The 25,577-nt window shown below is 36.3% G+C and overlaps 1 protein-coding gene and 1 long non-coding RNA gene across 8 annotated transcripts in view; one reads left to right on the top strand and one right to left on the bottom strand.

Annotated features, from left to right (window-relative positions):
• Nucleotides 1–25,577, bottom strand: part of LOC103878996 — a 216,446-nt gene that overhangs the window by 39,098 nt on the left and 151,771 nt on the right. The window lies entirely within an intron of this gene.
• RGS13 (regulator of G protein signaling 13) lies at nt 1,440–25,520 on the top strand. 4 transcript variants are annotated; one of them, XM_003893376.5, is made up of 7 exons: nt 1,440–1,636; nt 2,900–2,970; nt 3,473–3,512; nt 9,899–9,967; nt 13,540–13,601; nt 23,399–23,565; nt 24,544–25,520. In XM_003893376.5, the coding sequence occupies exons 4-7, from the start codon at nt 9,903–9,905 to the stop codon at nt 24,727–24,729; spliced, it is 480 nt and encodes a 159-aa protein (XP_003893425.1). In that variant the 5' UTR covers nt 1,440–1,636; nt 2,900–2,970; nt 3,473–3,512; nt 9,899–9,902; the 3' UTR covers nt 24,730–25,520. The 4 variants fall into 4 exon arrangements, with proteins under 4 accessions (XP_003893425.1, XP_021784991.1, XP_003893426.1 ...); XM_003893377.5 differs by lacking the exon at nt 3,473–3,512 and having other exon boundaries at nt 1,446–1,636; XM_021929290.2 differs by lacking the exons at nt 1,440–1,636; nt 2,900–2,970; nt 3,473–3,512 and adding an exon at nt 5,055–5,275.

Raw genomic sequence — 25,577 nt, 5'->3', positions numbered from 1 at the left:
TTTTTTTTTTTTTTGAGACGGAGTCTCGCTCTGTCGCCCAGGCTGGAGTGCAGTGGCGCGATCTCGGCTCACTGCAAGCTCCGCCTCCCGGGTTCACGCCATTCTCCTGCCTCAGCCTCCCGAGTAGCTGGGACTACAGGCGCCCACAACCGCGCCCGGCTAATTTTTTGTATTTTTAGTAGAGACGGGGTTTCACCGTGGTCTCGATCTCCTGACCTTGTGATCCGCCCGCCTCGGCCTCCCAAAGTGCTGGGATTACAGGCGTGAGCCACCGCGCCCGGCCTAGGGAGATTCTTATGTTTGACTCCATTAAGCAAGCTTTGAAACACACTCACACAGGGTGTTACTTCCAGAACCTTCCTGCCAGTTCCTTGAGTACACACCATGAGAAAGAGCAAACATTCCTAAATCCCCCCAAAAAAACAAATTATTTGGGGTGAGGAAAAGTCTTGACTATGACACTGAAGATTTCCTGAAGAGATCCAGTATCCCAAATGTACTGAGATGGGGAGGAAATTGCACAAGTAGCAACCAGAGAAAATGAGTGCTATCCACAAACAACCCAGATCCTCCCAAACTAAGGCAAACCTGCCCTTTACATCCTACATTATTGCTACATCTATGCAGCTTCTGACTTTCCAAAGTTTACTTTCCTTTTTTAGTCCCAAACTTATCTCTCAGATTTGATAAATCCAATTTTCTTGGGTTTGAATTTCAATATTACTAAAGACAAGTAAGGTTAATCTTCTGTCTCATTGGGCCCCTAAATATTTTAAGAAACACTCCATTAACCACATTTTGATCTTCTTTACTGCTGTTTTATTCTAGCATTTCTCTACTCCAACCACTCTGTTCCTCTCTCTCTCTCTCTCTCTCACACACACACACACACACAATTGGAGTAAATCCAGGACAAGGACATTCACAATCTTGCCATATTCTGTATTCATTAGACTTCATCTTAAGCACTGTGTTCAATTCCGATTTTGAAGGCACGTTAACCAACTGTAGAACAATGGAGTCCAGGACTGCCCTAGAGGACCGGTTGAAGGAACTAGAGAGGTATAACTAGAAAAGATGCTTTTTTAGATCCTTCAGTTGTTAAAAGTCCCTAGTAATCTATTACAAACAGAGTGATTTTAATAGTTCTTAACCATTTGCTAACATATGTTTGCAGTGAGGTCCTATGTGTTTGTACTCAGTTCTCTGTCTTTTTTAAAAGGGAATTTTACTTTAGACTATACATTTTCTAAAACTAGAAAAATTATTTTGGAAAAAAAGGTTTGAGTATTACTTTGAAGATTTCATGGAGCTGCTGCTTCCAATCATCTGATCACTTCAGATGGTCTGATAATGTTAGATAAAACCTCTTTATCAGTAATGCACTGGAGTCCTGCAGCACTACTTTCCATATTCAACAAAACCTCTCTTTGCATAGATACATGTGTGTAAAAGCAGAACATTCATACTGAGGCCAGAGTGCCATTGAAGGTAATTACAGAGACAGTAAAATCCTTTTACGCTGGGAAAAATAAAATGTTAGGTGTCTCATAAAATTTCAGAACCTGATTTCAAACGGATCATAACAAAGAGGAGATCAAATTTAGCATGGTGGACTGCTCGACAGGATATATTTGTAAGTATGAGATTCTATAAAATAGTTGATAAATACAAGACTATTGGTTTGATATAAATGACTAAAGGATGCCGATTTCATTGGTAGAACTTCTGGGAGTGTCAGCAGAAGTTTTTCTAAGGGAGAAAAGCAAACTAACAAACACATATTCTTTTGCCTGGCTTTCTATATTTAAAACAAAACTTACAGTCACTCACTATATAAATGAATCTTTTAAATTGGGCAATAGAGGAAATACTACAGTTTTAAAGTATATTATTTTATTTTAAATATTTTTTGTGTATATCCTCATTTTAAATGTTTTTCATTTTATATGTTTAGATAAAAATATATTACAAAATCAGACATTTATGAATTGTTTCAAAAATCATGCATTACCAAATTATTAGTTTCATCACTTTATTAGCGATACTGAACGCAGGTGTGGATTTTTGTAAGGTTTATCTGAAACACTGTTAATCTTGATTTTATAGAATGTTTTTATTCTTTTATGTTATGCTTAAGTGCAACTATGCACTAATTTCTTGCATTTTTAAAGGACAAGAAATTTGTGTGCTGTGTAAACAAAGTCTCGCTAAAATGTAAATTGTTCCAAATTTTACTAAATTTTATGTAACATGCTATATCATAAAGAAACATATTTAAATGCAGATATATGTTAACAGACAGAATTGCTTTTAGAACATTTATTTATTTTCATGATACTTTAAGATTTCATTTAAATAATGGAGGAAACAAATCTATTTCTGGCATACTGCTAATACAACTCAATCCATCACCAATGCATTTATAATCAGTCTGAGAATTCGATTCTATCAGTGAAATGTATTTCTTTTAAATAATTATTAGGAGAAAACAGTGGAGGCAAAATCATCATGGAGACCTAAACTTGTTCTAAACACTCTATGTTTCTATTGTAAAATTACATGCTAGTTTTACCGAGAGGGTATTGAAAAACAAAAAAGAAAAGCAAATTAATACACAATGTTAAGATAAATATGGATTATTTAAATAAAGAGCAATGGAAAAATACAAATAAAAACCGTAAAGAAATTTTTATAATGTCATGAAATTAAGACAATTTTAGATAAAGAGTTAATAAATAAAAATAGGAACAACCGTAATCCAGCATTTCTGAGGTGGAAAAAGTATTTACTTAAAACTTAAGAGTATTTATAGAAATATTTGCCAAATATGCATTCTCCAGGAAGCACACAATAATCTTTTTGTTTTTGTTTGATTTTGTTATTATTTTATTTTTAGGTCAATGGACTGTTTCCACATATTATACCACCAACATGAGAAAAAAATGATTATTGTTTATTTGAAGCTTGGTGAGTTTATCCACAATTTAATCAGTTCTATGTCAGACCAATTTAGATCACTCTTTCACTGGGAATTCTCCTTTTGCCAAAGTAGATATGTAGTTCTATAAAACATTTAAAGTAAATTTTTATTTTTATCAGTATTGACTACTTGAACTCTAATTTTAAGGGTACAACTAAAGATGCCCTTGGTTGAATTTAACTAACAAAATACATTTATCAATAGGATGTTTTAATCAAATCCTTATCCTAAAGAACTTTACTTTTACAAAAAAATTAGAATGTACCCTTTATGGAATTACCAAGAATATTTCTTAGAAGTTCTCATTTGTAAATGTGAGAGGATTTCATTCTGCCACTCTATATTGGTGCTATTAAACTTTGATTGAGATGTATTATTTAATGATAAATATTGTTGAATGTTGGATTGTAGATACTTCTTTTTAAACCACTGGTTATTTTGCAAATTCTTTGTCCTCAGACTGTGAATTATATTTTCTTATTTTGTCAGATGATATTCTAAGGCTGCCTTTTCTCTTCTCATTTTAGAGGTATGAGAATTTTAATTTCTACTTCTGAGCATCTGCCTTCCATCTTCCAAAATTACTTTGGAATATTTTGTCATTTTCCCCTTGTTTAATGTCCTTTTTCCTTCATGTTCAAGCCTTGCATGTTCCTTTGCTATAATATTACTAGTGTTTGGGTTGGAAGAGATAATAAACTCAGGTGGTCAATATGACCTTTTTTACCTGAAGGTGGGTTAAGTATTTGTGAATTTATCTCTTTGTTTCAACGCAGAGAGCATTATAAAGTTGGGGGGTGGGGAGTTCTGTGATATTCCAACACAATGGTGGTACATGGTGCTTGTGAATCCGGCAGTAATCAATAGAGAGAAACACAGACATGCGGATGGACTTTCAGTTCCAGAAATCTTAGAATATAGGCGGGAAGGCACCAGGCTCTGGGCACAGGAGCAGAACTCTAGTCAATGGGACAGCGTCCAGTCTCCAGTCCCATTTCCTAAAGGACAGGAACACCAGAGAACATCTTATGGTCTATTTATTCTATGCATAACAACTCTTCTGGTCTATTTATTCTATGCATAACGCATCTCATACACAATTCTGTCACTAAATATTTTCTACAATTTAATCATTGATACTTTTGTGACATTATATTCTATTTGTATTCCATAAGTTAATAAATCTGTAAATGTTTGACTTAAAATGCTAACCAACATATAAACAACTACTTATATGTAATTATCAAGTAACATTCGAATGTAACAATTTAGGAAAGTTAAAGTCTAGTAGGAATAGATAAATCAGAAATATAAATAACATTATATCTATATATATTGTTTCTTTTTCAATGTCACCTAACTAATAAGTTGCTTGGACCAAGGAACCCTCACTGAATCAGTCATGTAGCTGAGCCCAGGGCTGCTATTGGTGTACACAGAGTTTTTGCTGGAATTATTTAAAAAGTAGCCTTTCACCACGTGGATGAAGCCCCACTTGGCTGTGAAGCCAAGACTTAGGGGGGTCTGAGTGGATCTCAGCCTTCTCTCTCCTTTTGGACCAGGCATCTCTGTAGAGAGAACAACCTGAATAACTGCATTTAAAGGGAAGCTGTGGCTGGGCTGTCCTCTTGCCCCTTTTTTCTCTAACACTCAAGCATGCCTGAGCTCTTCTGGCAGCCCCAACCCATCAGTGTGATACACACACCCAGATGTCTGTGAATCCCTGTTGTAGACCCAATTAATTCTAAAGCTGGGACTCAGCCACTAATATAATGTGTGAACAATAGAAATATAGAAACATGGGAACAACAAAAATGAAGAGAAGGAGGATTTGCAGATTATATGTTGACATGTTGAAGAATGAATAAAGTTAATGGGGAAAACTTGTGAGATCTGAGATGAAATTTTAAAAGAGGAAGAAATGCAGTCTAACAGAATATATGTTTCCTGGTACATACAAAAGAACTTAGGAACTATTTCCTGAGTAAGAGCATGCAAGTAGCTGAAGGAAAATCGAATATACTGGAACAGAAAATTTTTGCATACATGCAATTTTTTTAAATCTTTACAGTTCCATTTTAGAGAAAAGGAAAAGGAAATGAAAATCTGAGGTTTAATTAATATGCCCAAGGTCACACAGCTTAATAAGAGCCTGACCTCAAGCACATGTCTGTCTGGCTTCAGACCCCAGAACTATTTGAATATACTCTGGCAACTCGCAGGAGCTGTGGGAACCCCCTAAACTCCAGTGCATCCAGAAATTACTTTACCTTCACTATACTTCAGACCTTAGTGAGTATTTCATACTAAGACCATTCTGCTTTTGCCAATTTCATTAAATTTATAAAAGAAAATATGATAACTCATTAATAGACATACATTTGAGTTACAGAAATCACCACAATAAAAGGTCTGAAAATGTGTACACATAGCTCCAATAGATCAAGTGAGAAGACAGTGGGACACAAAAACTATTGTTAAAAATAGACGGTAAGGGAGAGGTCAAGTCTCAGCATAAGACAGGGATGACTAATTATACTTACAGAGAAGACATGTGGAGGAAGTAAATTTTTTCCTATCCTCCTACTTAGAAGATAAGCTGCGAGTCACTGTGTAACTACATTTTATAGGTGATCACAGAGATGAGGAATCTTGCAACTCAAACTAAGTAGCTTGAAATTTGAACTAATGTAGTTCAAGGTACAATTACACACAGGACTAGCTATTGACGGCCAGTCAATGTAACAGTTGTTTAGTCTCAATTAATGTCAGTGTTGATTATTTTCAGTCAGATTTATCTTTCTAGAAAAAGATTTTTATTTTTATCACACTGCTATTTAAAGACCTCAGTGGATTACTTCTACTAACAAAATAGAGTCTAACAGCTTTAGTCTGTTATTTAAGGTCATCTAGAACCTAACTACACACACAAACATATCCCTTTAATAAACTCTCCCTTTTGCTTAAGTCTTGTGAATCTCTATTTGCAATCAGAAGAGTACTAATAAGTGAATTAATCTATTCCCTTTCCATTTTCTTCCTTCCTGTAGATACAAATAACTTTATTGCCCCTTCTTGGTCCTCCTCACTTACAGTAGAGACCTACATAGAAAATGAAGTTAATCAGACCACATTTCCCATATATTCTTATCCCCAAACCTGCAAATGAACTTGAATCTATACCTGTATTTTCACTAGTTACAAGAGAATAGTAACTGTTTCCTGTATTTCCACTTCTCCAATGTCTCAACTCCCACATTCTGAATTCTAGCCCCTCCTCCTTCTTCAGGAACCTGAAATTCTATTGGTTTTCCTTCTTTATTGTGGGTTTTCAACCTCTGTCTATGTACCTTTTGCCAACTTTACAATGTCACTCACATTGTAACTTGACTTATTGTAACAATGCCTCCTAGAGAGACATGCAGACCAGAATGGTCAAACGACAAGAGTCTGCCTCTCTGTCATTATTACGTCTATCAACAGCTTTCAAGAAAGAAAGAAGAAAAGAAAGAAAGAAAAGAAGGAAAGAAGGAAAGAAGGAAAGAAGGAAAGAAAGAAAGAAAGAAAGAAAGAAAGAAAGAAAGAAAGAAAGAAAGAAAGAAAGAAAGAAAGAAAGGAAGGAAGGAAGGAAGGAAGGAAGGAAGGAAGGAAGGAAGGAAGGAAGGAAGGAAGGAAGGAAGGAAGGAAGGAGAGGAGAGGAGAGGGAAAAAGAAAGAAGGAAAAAAAGAAAGAAGAAAGAAAGAAAGGAAAAGAGAAAAGGAAAGGAGAGGGAAAAGAAAGAAGGAGAGAAAGAGAAAGAAGGAAAGAAAGAAAAAAAAGAAAGAGAAAAGGAAAGGAGAGGGGGAAAAGAAAGAAGGAAAAAAGAAGGAAAGAAGGAGAGAAAAAGAAAGAAAGAGAAAGAAAGAAAGGAGGGAGGTAGGGAGGGAGGAAGAAGAGAAAGAGAGAGAAAGAAAGGAAAAGGGAGGGAGGAAGGGAAAGAGGAAAGCAGGGAGGAAGGAGGAGAAGGAAGGAGGGCAAACAGAAATTACAAGTAGCCTTTCATTCATCCTGGGCTTCATTTTCTCTTGCTTTCCTCCTTCTTGTTTCTGTCCTCCCTGCTCCACTGAAACCACTCTCAGCAAGGTCATTAATGAGCATCTTGTGAACAAATCTGACATTTTTTGATCCTTTGCTCTCTTAATCGCTTCCCAGCTTTTAACACTTCATTGGCCACTCTTCCCTTTTTGATAAACTCATTCCTTGGTTTCCGTGATACTGTGTTATTCTGATGCAAGCTCCTTTTACACAGCCTTTCTCTTAAATGTTTGTGTTCAGAAACTCATACTGGGCTGTCTGCTTTTTACAGTTCACACTCTCTTCCTGGAACATCTCGTCATTTTTTTGTGGGGCGGGGGGCTCCTCTTATGTGTTTTATGAAAATAACCCACCTTTATCCTGAAGCCAAATCTCTCACCTCAACTTGTTCTCTTTCTGTCTCACCTTCCATATCCAATGGGTCAACATGTTCTAATAGTTCTTCCTCCAAAATGTCTAAAATCTCTCTCCTTCCCTCCATCTCCACTGCCACCTTCCTAATCATCCTTCACCTGAACTCCTGCAGTCACCCCCTAACTGGTCTCCCTGATGACACTCTTGTCACACTGTAATTCATTCTACTCACAAACCCACTTCAAGTCTTAGCATGTCTATTCTGAATTTTAAATCCTGCAATGATTTCCCAGCTTCTTACTGTGAAATCCATGGCCTGTATGGCTTAACATGCTCGGCCTCCACCTAGCATTACAAATTCTCCCACCACTTTCTTGCTGCAGTGAACATTTTTAAACATGATGATTGGTTCAATCTTAACTCTCTATGCCTCTCAGCTCACTCTCTCACTGTGTCTGCCACACTCTAAATTCATGTGGTAACAAAATTCCTTTTTTTTTTTCTCTCTTTTGAGACAGGGTCTTTCTTTGTCACCCAGACTGGAGTGTAATGGTGTGATCATGGCACACTGCAGCCTCAACCCTCTGGGCCCAAGCGACCCTCCCACCTCAGCCTCCTGAGTAGCTGGGACTACAAGTGCACACCACCATGCCCAGCTAATTGTTTGTTCTTTTTGTTGGAGAGACGGGGTCTCTCTATGCTGCCCAGGCTGGTCTCAAACTCCTGGGCTCAAGAGAGCCTCCCGCCTCAGCCTTGCAAAGTGTTGGGATTACAGGCCTGAGCCACAGTGCTGAGCCTAAATTCCTTTTATTTCCTCAGTGGGACATAACTCATTGCCTCTTAATCTTTGCTCATGTTGCCCCTCCTTCACTCAGCACACTCGTGCATATCCTGCTGGTTCCAGCTCAGATATTACTTAACTAGGCTGCCTTCACTAACCCCTCAAGTCTAGCTAGGTTCTCCTCCTAGGCGTATTCACAACCCCTGTACTTCCCGTATCCAAGCCCCCATCACATGTTGGGGTTTTTGTTGTTGTTGTTATTTGTTTTTGAGATAGGGTCTCACTCTGTTCCCCAGACTACAGCACAGTGATGCAATCACAGCTTACTACATCCTCCATCTCCTGGGCTCAAGTGATTGCCCCACTACAGCATTCCAAGTAGTTGGGACTACAGGCACGAGTCAACATGACCAGCTATTTTTTTTTTATTTTTTGTAGAGACAGAATCTCACCGTGTTTGTCCAGGCTGGTCTAGAACTCCTGGGCTCAAGCAATCCTCCCCCTTCAGCCTCCCAAAGTGATGAGATTACCGGTATCAGCCACTGTGCCTGGCTCATCACATGTATTTTAATTGCTTGTCAGTGAGGACAGGAAGAGGAGAGACAACATGTATATTGATCACAGGCAATCAGAACTTGGCACATAACAAGTACTCAATAGACTTTTGAATGAATCGTAAAGACTGATATAAAAATTCACTGCTTACCCTTAATAATTCATTATATATGTATGCATATATGTTTAGCAAACCATTTCCAGCTTTAAAATGTGTATTTAATAACTCTTAACAAATTTGTTGTTTTTTAAAGTCCTGAGTTAAAAACCTTCTATGATAACACGTATTGTTATGTAAAGGTGCCCGAGATGAATAAACTCTAACTCAATTTTAAAGTCAAAGTTACTGTGCCCAGAGTAGATAAAACCAGATAAGCAGCACCCTTAAAATTCACTCAGAAGGTGGTTTATTTTTTATTTGACTATTTACACTATTTTACTTGTCCAGTTAAAATGAGGCTCTTTTCCAATACATTGAGAGAGCTTTCTAAAAACAAGAATTGTGGCTGGGCACAGTGGCTCATGCCTACAATCCCAGCAGTTCGGGAAGCTGAAGTGGGCAGGTTGTTTGGACCCAGGAGTTTGAGACCAGCCTGGGCAATGTGGTGAAACCCCTTCTCTACCAAAAACACACAAAAATTAGCTAGTCATGCCTGTAGTTCCAGCTACTCGAGAGGTTGAGGTGGGAGGGTCACCTAAGACCGGAAATGGCAAGGCTACAGTGAGCCATGATCATGCCACTGCACTCCAGGCTAGGTGACAGAGTGAGACCCTGTCTCAAAAAAATAAAAATAAAAATAAAAATTGTCCCTTTCCTTGGGAGTTGGTGAATTCATTATCAGTAAGCTCTAAATGAAAAGATCTTTTTCAGAGATTGGTATTTTTTAAACTTCATTGTTTGATAAATAGTTAGGCCGGTTGAGTAAAGTCATTTACAAATCTAAGCACATGTATTTTTATAAAATATTTATGAGAGATGAGTCATTTTATTCTCCTCTCTCCTCCCTACTCGCCCAGTGATTGTATTCCATTAACTCCAAGAACCCATCCTTTTTTATGATTTATAATATTGTATATTCCTTAGAAACTGACTCTAATATATAATTATTTTAAATGACCAAATTATACAAATATATACTGTATTTCCTTAGAAAAATGAGCAGGCGCAATTGTTGGATTTGTAAGATGTTCAGAGATGAATCTAAGAGGCCCCCTTCAAAGTAAGTAGCATTTAAGTTTCTATGGTAAGTGTAAAGCATATTTATCAGATGATAAATAGGTACATATTTATTAAACTGCTATTGTAACATATTTTGTTCAGAAAGTAAAATTTGCATTTACACATGAGTCATTTCACCAGAAGAGCAGTCATGTGTTACTAAGATTCTTGTTTTCATTATTCATGGTTTACATGAGAATTCAGCAAGTTAAATGCTTTAGAATCTATTATGAATAGTCTCTGTTCTTTTTAAAAACAAAGAATATTGTTTGTGTTAAAATGAGATTCTTCAATCCAAAATATTTTCTTGGTTCCAACCCTCCACATACGAAGTGCCAGAAAGTTTCATACCTAGATAAAGAAGGTGAGACTGGAGGAGGAATCAAATGTTTACCAAGCTCCCAAGTCTCTTCCTCCACACTTTGCCATAACTCAAAATGCAGCCATTTGGATGAGAACAGTGAAAAGAATAATGCTTGAGAAGAGTAACAGGCCATTGCGTTGGATTTGCTCACCTCAAAGAATTCCCAAGTTGAGAACTCCTGTTAGATTAACCATGAGTGCCTAACCTAGTCCATGTCCAGTCCTCAGTTCTGGCCACACCTTTCTGTATGGTCAGAGCCCCTGGCATGCATGCTCTTCCACTAAAATACCAAAATGTCCAAAAAGGCTTACAAGCTACTGTGTGGCAAGGAGAAGGATGCTGCAACAGTGGGCAAAAGAGATAGTAAGACCCAAAGCTCAGCATTTTAAATGATCAATGAAGGCTACTGCACTGCACAGGTGCATCCAAGTTCAAAGATATAACTTGTTAATTAAGGGACAGCTCTCCTGTCTTCTGATGATTCCCATAGAGGAACACTGTCACAGCTTGCATTTCTTCTATCTGCCTTATAGACTCACCATGAGAAAAGGGGAAGACCAAAAAGATAAAAAAATCACATTCATGGAAAGCTGCCAGATAACAGTTATTTAATAGGTGCTTGGCATTCATGACCTAATTTAATTTTTAATATAACACTGTGAGATAGATGTTATTACCCCTATTATATAGACAATAAAATTAGGGTTTGAAGATTTTAAGTAAGACCAAGGACAATTAAGTAGACCACTGGGATTAGAACCTACGACTGTCAGAGACTCCAAACATTCTTCATTCCTTTGCCTACAACATCATGGTATCTTAAAATGCTTTCATATCTGGTATCCACTGCCCATCTGTCCAGAAGGATGGAGGGGACACAAGGGATAATTTGTATCAGGAGAAAAGGTGTTTCAATAATCCTAATAAAGGCACCCAGGTAGCCATAGGCCAGCATTAAACTTGTGAGAGCCTCAGAAAAAAATTATAAGCAAAAATGGGGTTCAATTAAAAATGAATTTTATTTCCCATCTTTACCCCGAACCATAATTACTCCAATCATCTCTCCCTATAAATCTCATGAGTCTTAGAGACAAAAGAACTCTCTTACCAACAATTGTCGACACTTAATTTTAAGCTAACCCAACACATTGATGACTCTTCACTCGTGTTGTAGATTGTATTCTTCCCAATACATTAATGACTCTTCACTCTTTATTCTTTATATATCTTTTATATAGGGAAGATTTTATTCTTCCCTATATAATGATTAGAACGCACGGGCATTCAATAAACCTTACCTAGCTCTTTCCATTTCACTGGATTGAAAAGGTTATTTTAGGTTACTTTTTCTAAAGTTTTAACAAGAGAAAAGAACAACGACTCAGATAGTATTTCATGGAAATGTTTTTTGAAAGCAATCTTAACACAGCACACTGTTAAGCCTCAGTACTGATGCAAGCAGTTCATCCAAAACTGGCAGGATCCATCTGAATTTTTAGAAAACAAAAGATATCTGACCTTTTAAGGACTCCCAATATTTTTCCATGTTCTAGGATATTTTTTAATCTCTTTAATCCTCCTTCATTGTGTTAAGAACCTGCTAATGCCGATGGCTGTTCCTGCAGCACTAGTTTTTTAGGCTGCTAATTTTAGGTATAGCCAATGGACCGTGCTTGCATGTGCCTATAGCCATCTTCAATTACCTAGTTGTTGTTGAAAGTAGAACAATTAAGAATGCACCATAAACTGAATGGCAATAAGCACATTGGCTATTTCTGTTTCATTTCCAACTTTTATTGTAAGTTCAGGGGCACATGTGCAGGATGTGCAGGTTTGTTACATAGGTAAATGTCTGCCATGATGGTTTGCTGCACAGATCATCCCATCACACAGGTAGTAAGCCCAGCATCCAATAGCTATTATTCCTGATGCTCTCTCTCTTCCCATGCCCCCACCCTACAACAGGCCCCAGTGTGTGTTGTTCTCCCCCATGTGTCCGTAAGTTCTCATCATTCAGCTCCCACTTATAAGTGAGAACAGGCAGTATTTGGTTTTCTGTTCCTGCATTAGTTTGCTGAGGATATGGGCTTCCAGCTCCACTCATGTCCCTGTAAAGGACATGATATTCTTTTTATGGCTGCATAGTATTCCATGGTGTATAATGTTATTTGTATTTGAGAATACAGTCATTTGCCAATTCACCTCATGAAGCTCATCAAAATGAACAGAATTCTGGAATCTTTCACAACTGTTTTCTAAATGGTAAATGGCTTTGTTTATACTGTTCAGGTCAAATGTAACTTGACATAATACACCTTAATAAAAATTAAAACTGATACAAAAAAAAATCTAGCAAATAGGAGACTGAGAAAATAGTAGCTTTAGGGTTACTAACTGTATTATGTGAGTGCATGCAAATAGGTTTTGTGGATTAACTCTAAGATTCTAATAGATAAATAGGTAAACACTTGGCTGGTGGCAGCAGCAAACAGTGCATAACCCTTTTAAAAGCAATTTGGCAGTCTGTACCAAAAACCTTAAAAATTTGCCTCTCTTAACCAGCTTTGATTCTACTTCTGCTAGTGTCCTTGAATTACTCTAATCATGTGGCTATGGCAAGCCTTAAACACAGCTGGGCTACATTTGAGTTTTAATGGTGAAAAATGAGAGAAAATCAATATGCTGTTTGAGAATAATTATGAATAAACTATGGAATGCCCCCCTTGTAGCCTATTTTGCCATCACCATAAACATTATGACTATCAATGATTATACATTTGTAATTATAAATTATAACACTACAAATGATTAAGACAATTATGATGACATAGAATGCATAAAGTATACACCCACATAATGTGATTACTTCTTGATTAAAAACACACAAATATAAAAAGACTTTTAAAAACTACATCAAAATACTAATAGTGGTAATTTATTAATAGAGAGATTATAGGACTATGGTTCTGTAGAGTATTTATTAAATTATATTTTCAAGTCTATACTATTTGCATAATTTTTATAATTTTAAAAATTTAAATAGTAAAAATAAAATGTAAAATATCACAGGAAGACAACTTGCCAACCAAAACCACACACAAACGGAATGTAAATATGTTTTGGTGTCATTTTCAAGATAATATAATTTTACTTAGTTCAACAAAAACCTTGAGAATATTTAGCCCAGTGTTTTTTATTTCTTTTCAAAGCCTTACTTTGGAGGAAGTGTTACAGTGGTCCCAGTCTTTTGAAAATTTAATGGCTACAAAATGTGAGTATTGTGTATCTGTCATCTTTGAATAACCAGCGAGTTCCATTCTTAGAGGTAAAGGTGGGGGTGCCAGATGATGAATGTATGCTATTCTTCTCACAGCCTTCTAACTGGCAACTGATACAGTTAAAAAAAGAAAACCTGAAAATAGTTTGTTGTGTCAACCACTGTTATTTTCTCTGGTGTTAATTAAAACAAGATTAGTCACCGTGAATATTTATTCTTCACAAGTATATGCACAAAATCCCTTGGAAAATATGCTTAAATAGTAACACATACCATAGCCTTCTAAAGTTAGTATTAAACCAAAAACTTACCTCGCTGTTCTTGCTGCCTTCAAAAGTAAAAACAAATTTGAGTCTTGATGTTCTAAAACTTCTCCCCAAAGTTTGTTTCAACCTTTTCAGTGTCTGATTTAAGTGGGACTGTACATGGGTCTGTATATAGTTGTTGGTAAGTATCAACATTAACATGGTATAAATAAGAGATATCAGCAATGGATGTGACAGACATAAAGTCATGGGCTCAGTGCAGGAAAAATAAAGGAGGACGTGCATTCAAGAGAATAGTCAGTTGCGTTTGGGGTCAGAAAAGCTGACAGGTTGTAGAAAATGATAAAGCCAGAAGACAGGTACAGAAAAAAATGTAGGGTGCAGTCACAGAAAATTCTCCTGTTGAATTTGGTATTTTTTTTAAATGGAGTTGGTTCCCCTCAATGCTTGTTAATTTTTGCCTATAGACCCATCTTTTTATTTAAGATCCCATTTTAGCCTCTCTGTGAATGTTTTATCTGTTTAGAGCGATAGACTATAAAGGAGAGTTAGCTGTGCTACTTACATGCTTTAACTAGTGGGGGTACCAGTAGCTATTCTGGGCAAGGTACCTCCTATTCCTCACAGAGGTTGCCATACTCCTGAGGCACTACTTGCTCTTTCTGACTCAAGACCCTCTTTAGTATGGACTCAGTTGTCACTGCCCAGCCCAGAAGGTAATGGCAGTAGATGTAGATACTTGGCTACTCCTGCTGAAACACGTTAATCAACAATTTTGGTACTTACTTCTGCCCCATCCCTAGGGCTGGATCTACCTCTACAGGCTTGGGTCACCACCTGAGCTCTCATCTTTTGTAGCACGCCTTTCCAATGGGCATTTGGGGCCATAGTTTCTTCCTTTGATGCTATCACCACTGCCTTTCACTTTTCAGGTATTCCTCATAGCTTATAATCCAATTTGCCAGCATGAATGTGAATTTTAAACAAATATATTCTTGGTCAATTTTAGAACATTGAAATGGGATGAAGAGGCAAAAGTATATATTCAGTTAACTATATTGTAAATTTTTGTCCTAATCCTCTGTAACACACATTTTGCCACCTTGCTAGATTGATCTCTTTCTTGGAGTTTCATACTCTTCATCTACAAAATGGGAATGATATCACTTATCCTTTCAGTTTTATTGTGCAGGTAAGATATAAAACATCTAGCTCAATGCCTAATAGGCACACAATAATTGGTAGTTTCTTTTAATAGTAATAAAGTACATGTCTTTGAATATCATTCTTTTTCTCTCTGCTGCCTACCAACAAGTCCAAAATCTTGGTATTTAATACTCTCTATACCCTAACCCAAAACATTTCCTAAAATTTGTCTCTAGCTATGCCTCATCACATAACATGCACTCCACCAATGTGACTGTCACTTCGTTTTCTACTTGTACATCTATGATTCTTCTGCTCCAGGCTTTTGTTCAAAGTCCTTTTCATCTCTAGTTACTCTGCTCATCTTTGAAAGTTAAATTCAAGTGCCACTTTCTCCAGAAAACTGTTTAGAAATTTTTACTTTATCTTCTATTTTGATAGTATTAACATTTAGTCTGCTTTTCACTGTAGCTAGTTAGTGTATTGGGTTTTCTATATAGTGACTTTCTCCCTAGATTATAAATTCCTTAAGAGCACAGCTTGCCTCTCATTTACCTTTCAAACCCCTGAGAGACTGAAAATGTGTTTTGTGCCCAATGAGCATGCAATAAATGTTCCATGAATAAATACAAGAAAAATATTAGTGAGAAAAGATCAAAACACCATGCTATATTATGTAAGTTTCTGTGCCAGTTCTGGAAGCCTCATAAACAAAGTGAATAGGCTTAATTATTTGGCAAGGATTTCAAGTGGTCATCTGCCTTGCTAGAATCAGCAATTTAGAAAGCTAGTGTCATGAGAATAAGCAAAGGCTCTAGCAAAGATGAGAATAGGAAAACATCATAGTGCTCTTTATAAAAGCCAGCAAAAATAGGGTAAGAGCCTTTACAGAAATCATATTACAATGAAGTTCATGTAAAAATTCAATAATCACATAAGTAATAAAACAAATCATTCTATGGATCATCCAACCAGTAAGACAAAACTAAAAATATAAATATTAAATGTGCCAGAGAATAAAAATGTGCTGACATTAACCAAGAACATTAGTGAAATGCATGCTCTAGCTGAGATATGCAGATACATATTTTTACACAGATTAAAACATTATTTTTAACAACATGTAGCTCAGACACACACACGAAAAAGAAATATATCAGCCTGGGTCTCAATAGATGAACCGAAATTGGTTTAGAGATGTTTTGGGGAGCCATTAAGTCATAGCGATCAAAATACAATTAAATTCAACATCTTAGTGGGCAAAGGGGATCCAAGAAAACCATCAGCTTGAGAACAGAACTCTGGCAAACTCCAAAAGTTAATTAGAAATTAAGAATGTTAGCAACTTAGACACCTTTTAGATATGCTATTTAATGCTACATTATTCACGAATACTTTTTTAAATATCAAAGATTTTTTTGTTATTTATATATTTAAATACCAAAGATTTTTTGTTATTTATATATTAAAAAATCAAAGATTTTCTTGTTATTTATATGAAATATAATGTACTCAAATAGAACTAAAGTAGAGAGACTAGCTAGAAGGCTGCTGCAATAATTCAGGTAAAATTGGAACTCAGTGGGGAAGACAAGGCTGGGGGTAATTTGCATATAAATGCTAACAAAAGTCGTAGGGCTATGAGACCACTGAGAGGGAGAGTTCAGATAGAGGAAAACACACCCCGAGATGAAACTTAGGTGTGTGCTACTTCCAAGTGCAGATAACCAGAGAGGTCAGCAAAGTGGATGGAAAAGGAGCACAAAGTGAGATAAGAATGATCAAAATAGTGTGTTCTTGTGGAAGCCAAAGAAGAGAGTATTTCAGGAAGGAAGCTGTGAATTATCAAGGACTGCTGAGAAGTCAGCTGAGGTGAGGAAGGAACAGTGACCACTAGACATGGCAATATGGAAGTCAACAGTGCCTCAACAAGAGCAGTTTCATGGGTATGGTAGAGACAGGCAGAACCAGAGGAAGTGATACACGGCATAGGGAATCATTGACGTAAGTTTTGCTGTGGAGTTCTGCAGGGAAAAAAGCATTGGCTGGAAGCAAGAATGAGGTCAATACCGGAAGTTTGAGTCAATAGTTGTTACTAGTTATATTTGGGAAATACAGCAATATATTTGTAGGGTGATGGCAACCATTCACAGGGAAGAAACTGATGACATAGAATAGAGTGGAGATACTTATAATAATAATAGAGGAATGCAAAGTGATGGAAAAAGCAAAAGTAGGAGAGAACCAGAAAAAACTTGTTTGGCCGTCCCAAAAAGGAACAGGGACACTTGCCTCTCAGGAGGGAGGTTATAAAGGAGGAGTGCAGATGGAAGTACTCTGGTTATTTCTGCAGAGAAGACAGTGAATATCCATCTGATTAATCTGTGCTCTCAGTGAAGTTTGAGGCAAGGTCTCCAGTAGATTGCTCAATTGCTCAGGAGAAGATGTGTTAGTATATTTTAACATAACAAGGGAGAAGGCATGAAATCGTTTCTGCAGATTTAGAGAACTATGATACTGTGGAAGGCTCATTGGATGACTGGGCAGTGTTGAGTGTCTGTCTAAAATCTGAAGTTATGATTTCAAATATGAGACCATAGTTGTATATTTTTCTCTGGCTTGTTCAGGTTGCCCCAGTATACACACAGAGCAGATGTTAAGTCATTCCAGATAAGCAAGTGCTCTGAATCACAATGCTTTAATCTTTTGATCAAAATCATCTTGGAATGTACTATTTTCCACCCTTTCTAAATTATCACAGTCTCATGCAGACCACCTTAGAAATGCCAGTTAAACAGTGTGGGATTGTCATACTGCTGAAGGCAATGAAGGCTGCCCTGTATCATGAACCATATGAAGGGCTGGTGCATCTTCATCAGCATCATGGCACAAAGCAGGCAGTAGAAGTTACTGACGGTTACTGCTGCTCCCTTTTGTACATCCTGATTCCAAAGGCAGAGTCATTCTCTCAGCTTTTTTCATCTGTGCAAGCTCCTTTGCTGCACAGTGTGATTGGCAGTGTCCTACACTATCACTTATTCTAATCTCTGCTAACTACTGCTGTTGCCATGGTTCCCTTCATCAACCCTTATATTACCTGCACTGCCTTGCCTCTACCATTTCCACTTAGCACTTTTTGTCTTCTTTAACTTCTCATGCACTTCTTTACCTTGCAAAGCCGGGGTGGGGGGGGCGGGGGGGGGGGGGAACCTGGCCTGGTATAGACATCACTGTCCAATTAGTACTTTTTTTTTTGGTATTTCTTTCAGAATTTCAGAAAACCAAAAAGTAATATTATATCAGATATAAACCTGTGGTCTTTAGTGCTTCCTAGATGTTGAATAACTAGGGTCTGCTTCTTCACTTTTCAAGAGCCATAGGGAATCATTTTAAGACACAGAAATATGAGGGATTCAAAAGTCCAAATTGACATGTGCTTATTCAGTGCCTGCTATATAGCAAGCAGTGTTGAGGCAAGGGGTACACGATGATGAATAAGCTGCAGTCCTGATCCCCTAAGAGTTCTCAGGTGAATGAAAGGATAATGGAAGGAAACCACAGCAAAGAGGGCTGGCCTTTGTCACTGGGGCAATGGGAAATGTTGAGGGGAATAAATAAAGGGCTGTGGCTAGATTTTTGTTTTAAAGATTTTTCTCTAATAAAAGCATAGAGGAAATTGAAAGCAGGATCAGATAGATGAATCGAGGCTTCTTCAGATTTGATGGTTTACAAATATACCTCAACATTCACAAACAAAAATAATACGTAAAAGAGAACAGAAGGTAATGCAATAAATGTAACAGAGATAGTGACCTCAGTATATAAAGAGATGTGAAAATTTTAAAAAAATACTAGCAATGCAAAGAAAAAATAGACAAAAGATTTGGAATTCAGAGGAAAAAAAGAAATGGTCAGTAAAAATGCAAAACTGTTTAAGCATTATATTTTAAAAATACATATTTAAACAATTACAAGTTACTGACTTCACCCCATTAGATTGGAGAGGGTGGAGTAAGTCAACACTGACACTGCCATTGGGAATGAAAAATAATGAAATCCTTCTGAAAGCAATTTTACAATATGTATCAAGAGTCTCCAAAAATATTACATCTTCAGTCTAAAAATTCTACTATTTTAAATCAATTATTTTTCCTAAGAAAATGGAGGTGAAAAGGTTTATAAGCTAAAATATTCAATGTAGGATAACTTATAACCAAGAAAAGGGGAAACAATCTAAAACAATAATAATAGAGTGGCTAAATATATTATGGCCTATCCCATCAACATACTATTATATGATCACTAAAAATGAAAAGGAGAAAGTGTTTGCTATGTACTATTAACTATGAAAGAATAAGAATGATACAAAATTGCTTTCATATTATAATGCCCATAAGATGATTCCAGTGTGTATTTGTGTTTGTGTAGATGAATGAATTCTAGTCAGGTAGGCAATTATTCATGAACAAAGGATTAAAAGAATAAAAGGAAATATATCAAATGGTTAACAGTGGTTATTACTTTACTAGAAGTTTTCTGCATTAAAAATGACCCACAACTCTTTAAGCTGTGTTCATATTAATAATATTAATATTAATAACAAAGGTAGAAGAAAAATCAGAAATTATTAACAGCATAGAAGTCACAACAGAGAATTTTAATAAAACTGAAGCTTCAGTGTAAAACTCCACACATATTATGGTAGAATTACGAAATGCATTATCCCCAGTGGTACAGATTGAAAATAAAATGAATTTTAAATTGGCTTAGAGGCATTTCTAATGGTACTGCAACATAGTACACCCTTGGGATTTCCTGCCTGGTGTAAGCCTTGCAGTCTTACAGAAAAAATAATTCTGGAATAGATGGGCCACTGTTCTGACTCAGCCATGAGAAAGCCCACATTTCCCTTCTGCATCAAGAACACTGGCATGTGTCACCTTGTGTGTCATAGAAATACTAATTTTAGTGACTAGTTTTAAAAGAACAGTCTAGAGATTCCCAAAGGCACCACTCTCACTTTTTAAGGAAAAAGTATACACTATGTATGACATAAGCCATTTCTTCCACCCTCCCAATTTAAATGAGCAATTCTGTTGTTTCTCGCTTATTCACTCTGCTCAAGTAGAATCGCAGTCTCCTGAGCATAATGTTCAGGAATGAGTATCATTTAAAACTTCGGAACAGCCTACACTGCCCGATTTAGAAAAGGCTTTTCCACCTTGTAATTCACTTGTGGTATGAATCAATGGAAATTCTAAAGAGAGCAATTCAGTTCTGACTTCAATAATTACTAAGATTCCTGGAACACTTTTACACAAATGCATTTTCAGCTGCTAGCTTGAGTAACTCGCAGTATATTCAGACAAAAATTAGCCTGATGAAGACAGAATTCTGTAAAGTATGCCAATGACGTGAGTCCACTCATTCTGTACACTAGAATTATATCTAAAATGTCAGACAGGCTCAAGTAGTCCAGTTCAGCTTTCACTAGTCACCGCACGGTAACAAGTGACAGAAAATCTTAGTGATTTACAATAATAAAGGTTCACTTTTTTCATGATACACAACAGCTAGGGTCAGCTCCACTCTATTCCATGTCTTCACTCCAGCTTTCGGGCTAAAGGAGCAGCTCTTTTCTAGAATATGCTCTTCCTGTGGTGGCTGTGGGGCATGGGAAATAGAACCACATGATAGTTTTCAAACCTTCTGCTTGAACGTGTCCATGGCACTTCTGCATGTATTTCATGACTAACACAAGTTCAATGGCTGATGCTGATATAAACGGGACATGGAAGTATAATCCCCCTACACAAAGGTCAGGAAGTAACTGAGGAACAATATTACAATTTGCCACATCAAGTATCTGAAATATATCATATATTTAATAGTATATATAGAATAGTGTATATCTATGCAGTATATATAGAATACCATATATCCATGCAGTATATATAGAATACTACAACTTGGGATCTATAATATGTGTATTTATGTGCGGAGAGATAGATAGAGGAAACAGATCATGAAGACAGAAAAAAGATAGATGATAGATAGATAGATAGATAGATAGATAGATAGATAGATAGGGCAATGTATATATGGCTTCATTAGCAAAGGACTTTGGTATGACAAGAATTGTAGAACCATTTGGCCAGCCCAAAAAGAATCAGGGATACTTCTTCCAATCCATCAGGAAGAAAGGTAAAGAAGTCAGATACAGATACAGTTGGTTCTAAAGTGATAACCTATAAACTTTACTATACAATTAAGCTAAACATAAACACAAATTCAAAATACTAACTTGGAATCTAATATTGGTTTCCAGATCATTTTCCTACCCCTACCTACTCATCCACTCAACCCATCCAAGTAGCCTGTGTGACTGACTCTCATTCCATGATCCACAGATTTTTATCTGGTATCTCATTTTCTTTCTCTTCCATAGCTAAGTACAAACCATATAAATATTGGCTTCCAACTTTACTTGTTAAGCCAGAAACAGCTTTTTGTTCTTTTTGTTGTTGTTGTTATTTGTTCATTGGTTTGTTTGTTTTTTGGTTTGCCACCATTCCGCTATCTTTTTAGGAATTGGATTACCAATTCCTGCATCTATGTTCTCTGTTCCCACCTTTTTGTGCCTATGGTGAGACAAGACACAACTTACAGTCCCTTCGGTGTGAAAATCAACTGCTTGTTTGAAATCCAAGTTAAAATATATCCCCCTCCCATTGGATAGCAATATTTAATCTATAACATTTTCTATGTTACAGTTATATAATGCCTCTATCTCATCTGTCCTCTTAACTCATCTCACGTTATGTCCTTGTTGAACCATCTCACATGCAATGTCCTGAAGGCTGTATTTGCTCACGTGATAATAATAATCCATGTACCAATTTTGAGTATTCCTAGAATGTAATATTGATATTCAGCTTTCCCCAACTCCAGTGCCTCCTTAGAATAGATCTACTTCTATTTGAGTTCTTTTGCTTGAAGACAAAATACTTCGTTATCTTTGTTCGTATATCACTGCTAACAAAGCCAAGCTCTCAAGAAGCCTGGCTTTCTAGTGCTAGGAAACTTGATCTGATCTCTTAGATGAAGATCCAGGAAAATATGATCTTACTCATCATTTCCATTCCATCTGGCTACCATTATTTCTCATAACAGTAAATGATACTGACCAAGATAGTGTTAATCAAAATCCTATGCTTTTGGAGGTGATAGATATGCTTATGGCATTGATTGTGGTGATAGTTTCTTGGGTGTATACTTATCTCCAAATTCATCAAGTTGTTTTAAATTATGTACATCTTTTTGTAAACAAAATATCCTATGCTAACAGTCTCTAAGTGGTTATTACTCAGTGTGCCTACACAAACATTTCTATTAACATAAATTGAAAGTTACATTGTTGTTTTATCATATAGCAATCCAATTCCTTGGATACGCCAAGACACTTTCTAGGCTAGTCTAGCCAAAAAAAATTAATATCTTGAACCTTGAGAATACTTGGTCCTCCCAAAGATTCCAATGAATATGTTAGATTTGTGAGAGCTCACCTAATCCTCTTCTTCAAATACTAGCACCTACAAAGTAGTGTCTTAATTGGAAAAGCTCCTCCTAGGCTTATACTTATCTCTGCACTCCAGAAAGGCAATTTAAGATCAGAGCTGAAGATAAGAATCTCTGGCATCAAATGTCATGTGATGGTTACGCTGCACGTAATCCCTGTCCTGTACTAGATTCTGAGATCGTTTCCAGCATCACATCTGATTTTTCATTCCTTGTCTGCTCCCTTATTTCTGGCTTGAACCATAAACCATGAATATGAAGTTGAATTTTTCATCTATCTGTGTTCTGCTCTGATTGGACATTGAAAAACACTCCAGGGTATACAAACTAATTAGAGTATCACTTTTACATGGCTTGGATATTTTTCTCCCGACCTTGACCTACAAGTTTACATTTGAAACCCTGCTCTTACCCTATAGTTTGGCATGAGGTCTTAGATTTTTCATGTCAGCTTCATGATTAGAGCCCTGTCCTCCTGAGCAGCTTAAGTCCTTTTCCTGGGCTCTCTGATGTCTCCTGTCCTATCCGTCCTAGATTCATCCACACTGGTGGGTGTTTTGCTCTGAGTGACTCAGAATAAAGGGATGACCTCACCAGTGATCAGCATTGTCAAAGCATGCTTCAGATGTTAGCTCTGAGTGTGTGATAGACATGAAAATTGATATATAGAGATAGATATAAAATATTTACCTGTTAAATAATTTGTGAGTTTTTAATCAGGCTTTGTTTTAACCGTATTGCTTAGATTTTTTTTGGTGATTTTGACCCATGAAAATAAACTGATTTCTCCTCTACTTTTAGATGGTCCAGTAGTCTATGCAGCATATTTAAAAATGGAGCACAGTGACGAGAATATTCAATTCTGGATGGCCTGTGAAACCTATAAGAAAATTGCCTCACGGTGGAGCAGAATTTCTAGGGCAAAGAAGCTTTATAAGATTTACATCCAGCCACAGTCCCCTAGAGAGGTAACTACCTCACAATGACAGGAATGGAAATCAGTTCATCCCTGCAAGGGCACTAATATGGATATTAGCATCCATAAGTGCCGGGCACTTTACATCCAGTGTCTCCTAAAATGCTATAAATTCAGTATTGCTAACCTTATTTTACAGATAAGAAACCTGAGACTCTGAGAACTTGTCCAGTGTCACACAACCGTTTAGTGGTAAAGTTAAGATTCAAAATTAGACCTATCTGGCTCCAAAGCTTCTCCCCATTAAATTATCTTAATTTCTAGGCAACTTAAGAAGAAAAAAGGAGTCTATGGCAAAAGTATTGGCCTTCCCAGCAGGAACTATAAATTCCATGAAGAGACATGTGAGAATCCTGTGTTGTTGGGCAATGAGACATAAAAAGTCCTGTCAAGGGAACAAAGAGAGAGAACAGTATATGAGATTTCTATCGCACAGGGCAACAATGTAGGCATTGTTGACATATTCCCCAGAACTCTTGTCTGGAAAATACCTGGTTTATTGAAATAGCCACTTCTCCCCTCTATTTATCCACTTCTCTTCATTTTCTTCCCATTTCAGAGCATATTCAGTTAAAGCAACATTTGTGACTATTAAGGGAGATAAATTTTTAAAAAGCACCAATTTCTCTTTTCTTTAAAAAGAGACGTTTGTCTTACAAACTCCCTGGTTTGTAGACTGCTACTAAGAAACCACTGCGTCCTGCTGAGTAAGCCGTGGTTTCAGAGACTTCCCTGGCCTGGAGCCTCATATTTTTCTTTTTTGTTCCTCTTGGATGTGGAGTTGGATATTTACTTTTAAAAAAGCAAAATGTTTATTTTTTATACATCTTCTTAGATGCCTATACAACTACAAAGAAAATTACCCTATTCCACTGAAAAGGAGAGCAGGGAATAAATTAAACCTTTCTATTATATGTGCCTTTTTTTCAACTATGCTTACTGACGCTGTACATGTAATTTCACTTTTCAGATTAACATTGACAATTCGACAAGACAGACTATCATCAAGAACATTCAGGAACCCACTGAAACATGTTTTGAAGAAGCTCAGAAAATAGTCTATATGCATATGGAAAGGGATTCCTATCCCAGATTTCTAAAGTCAGAAATGTACCAAAAACTTTTGAAAACTATGCAGTCCAATAACAGTTTCTGACTATAACTCAAACGTGTACATAGAAAATGGTATATTGAAAGTAGTGGGTTTGATCTTTTTATTTAGAAACCCACAAAATCAGGAACACAGTATAAATAAAACAGAAATCAAACTCTAAATGGATTTTTAGTTCCTAAAAAGAAACATATCTCAAAATCAATGGAATCTAGAATTCTTATAACATGAATAACAACATTTACAGCATACCTATGTAGTTCAACTAATATATAAGGAAAAGGAAGGTTTTTCTTCATGACACAAGTATTATAAAATTTTTACTGTAGTAGTCAATTAATGGATATTTCCTTGTTAATAAAATTTGGTCTCATAATTTACAAATTAGTTCTTTAAAAATTGTTGTTCTATGAATTGTGTTTCTAGCACGAATACGTTCTATAGAGTACTCTAAATAACTTGAATTTATAGATGAATGCTACTCACAGTACAATCAATTGTATTATACCACAAGAAAATCAAAAAGATGTTCTTCAGAGACATTTTATCTGTAAAATTTTCCTACTATTATGTTCATAAACAAACTTCTTTATCACATGAATCTTCTACATGTAAAATATTTCTGATGATTCTTAGCTGTTAAAAAAATATGAATTTCTTAATTTGCTCTTGCATTTACATTGCTATAAGGATATAAAATGTGGTTTCTATATTTTGAGATGTTTTTCCTTACAATGTGAACTCATTGTGGTCTTGTAAATCAATAAAGCCAAATGTCAACTAAAGACTTACATTATCTTTTTCAAAGACAAAATAAATATATTTTCCAGTACAAATTTCAAAAGGCCTAAAGTTGGTATATGGTGAGAATATATAATATTTGTATTTTCCAT

Source organism: Papio anubis, chromosome 1, assembly GCF_008728515.1.
Source record: "Papio anubis isolate 15944 chromosome 1, Panubis1.0, whole genome shotgun sequence".
Lineage (NCBI taxonomy): Eukaryota > Metazoa > Chordata > Mammalia > Primates > Cercopithecidae > Papio > Papio anubis.
This window is presented reverse-complemented; position numbering and strand designations above follow the sequence as displayed.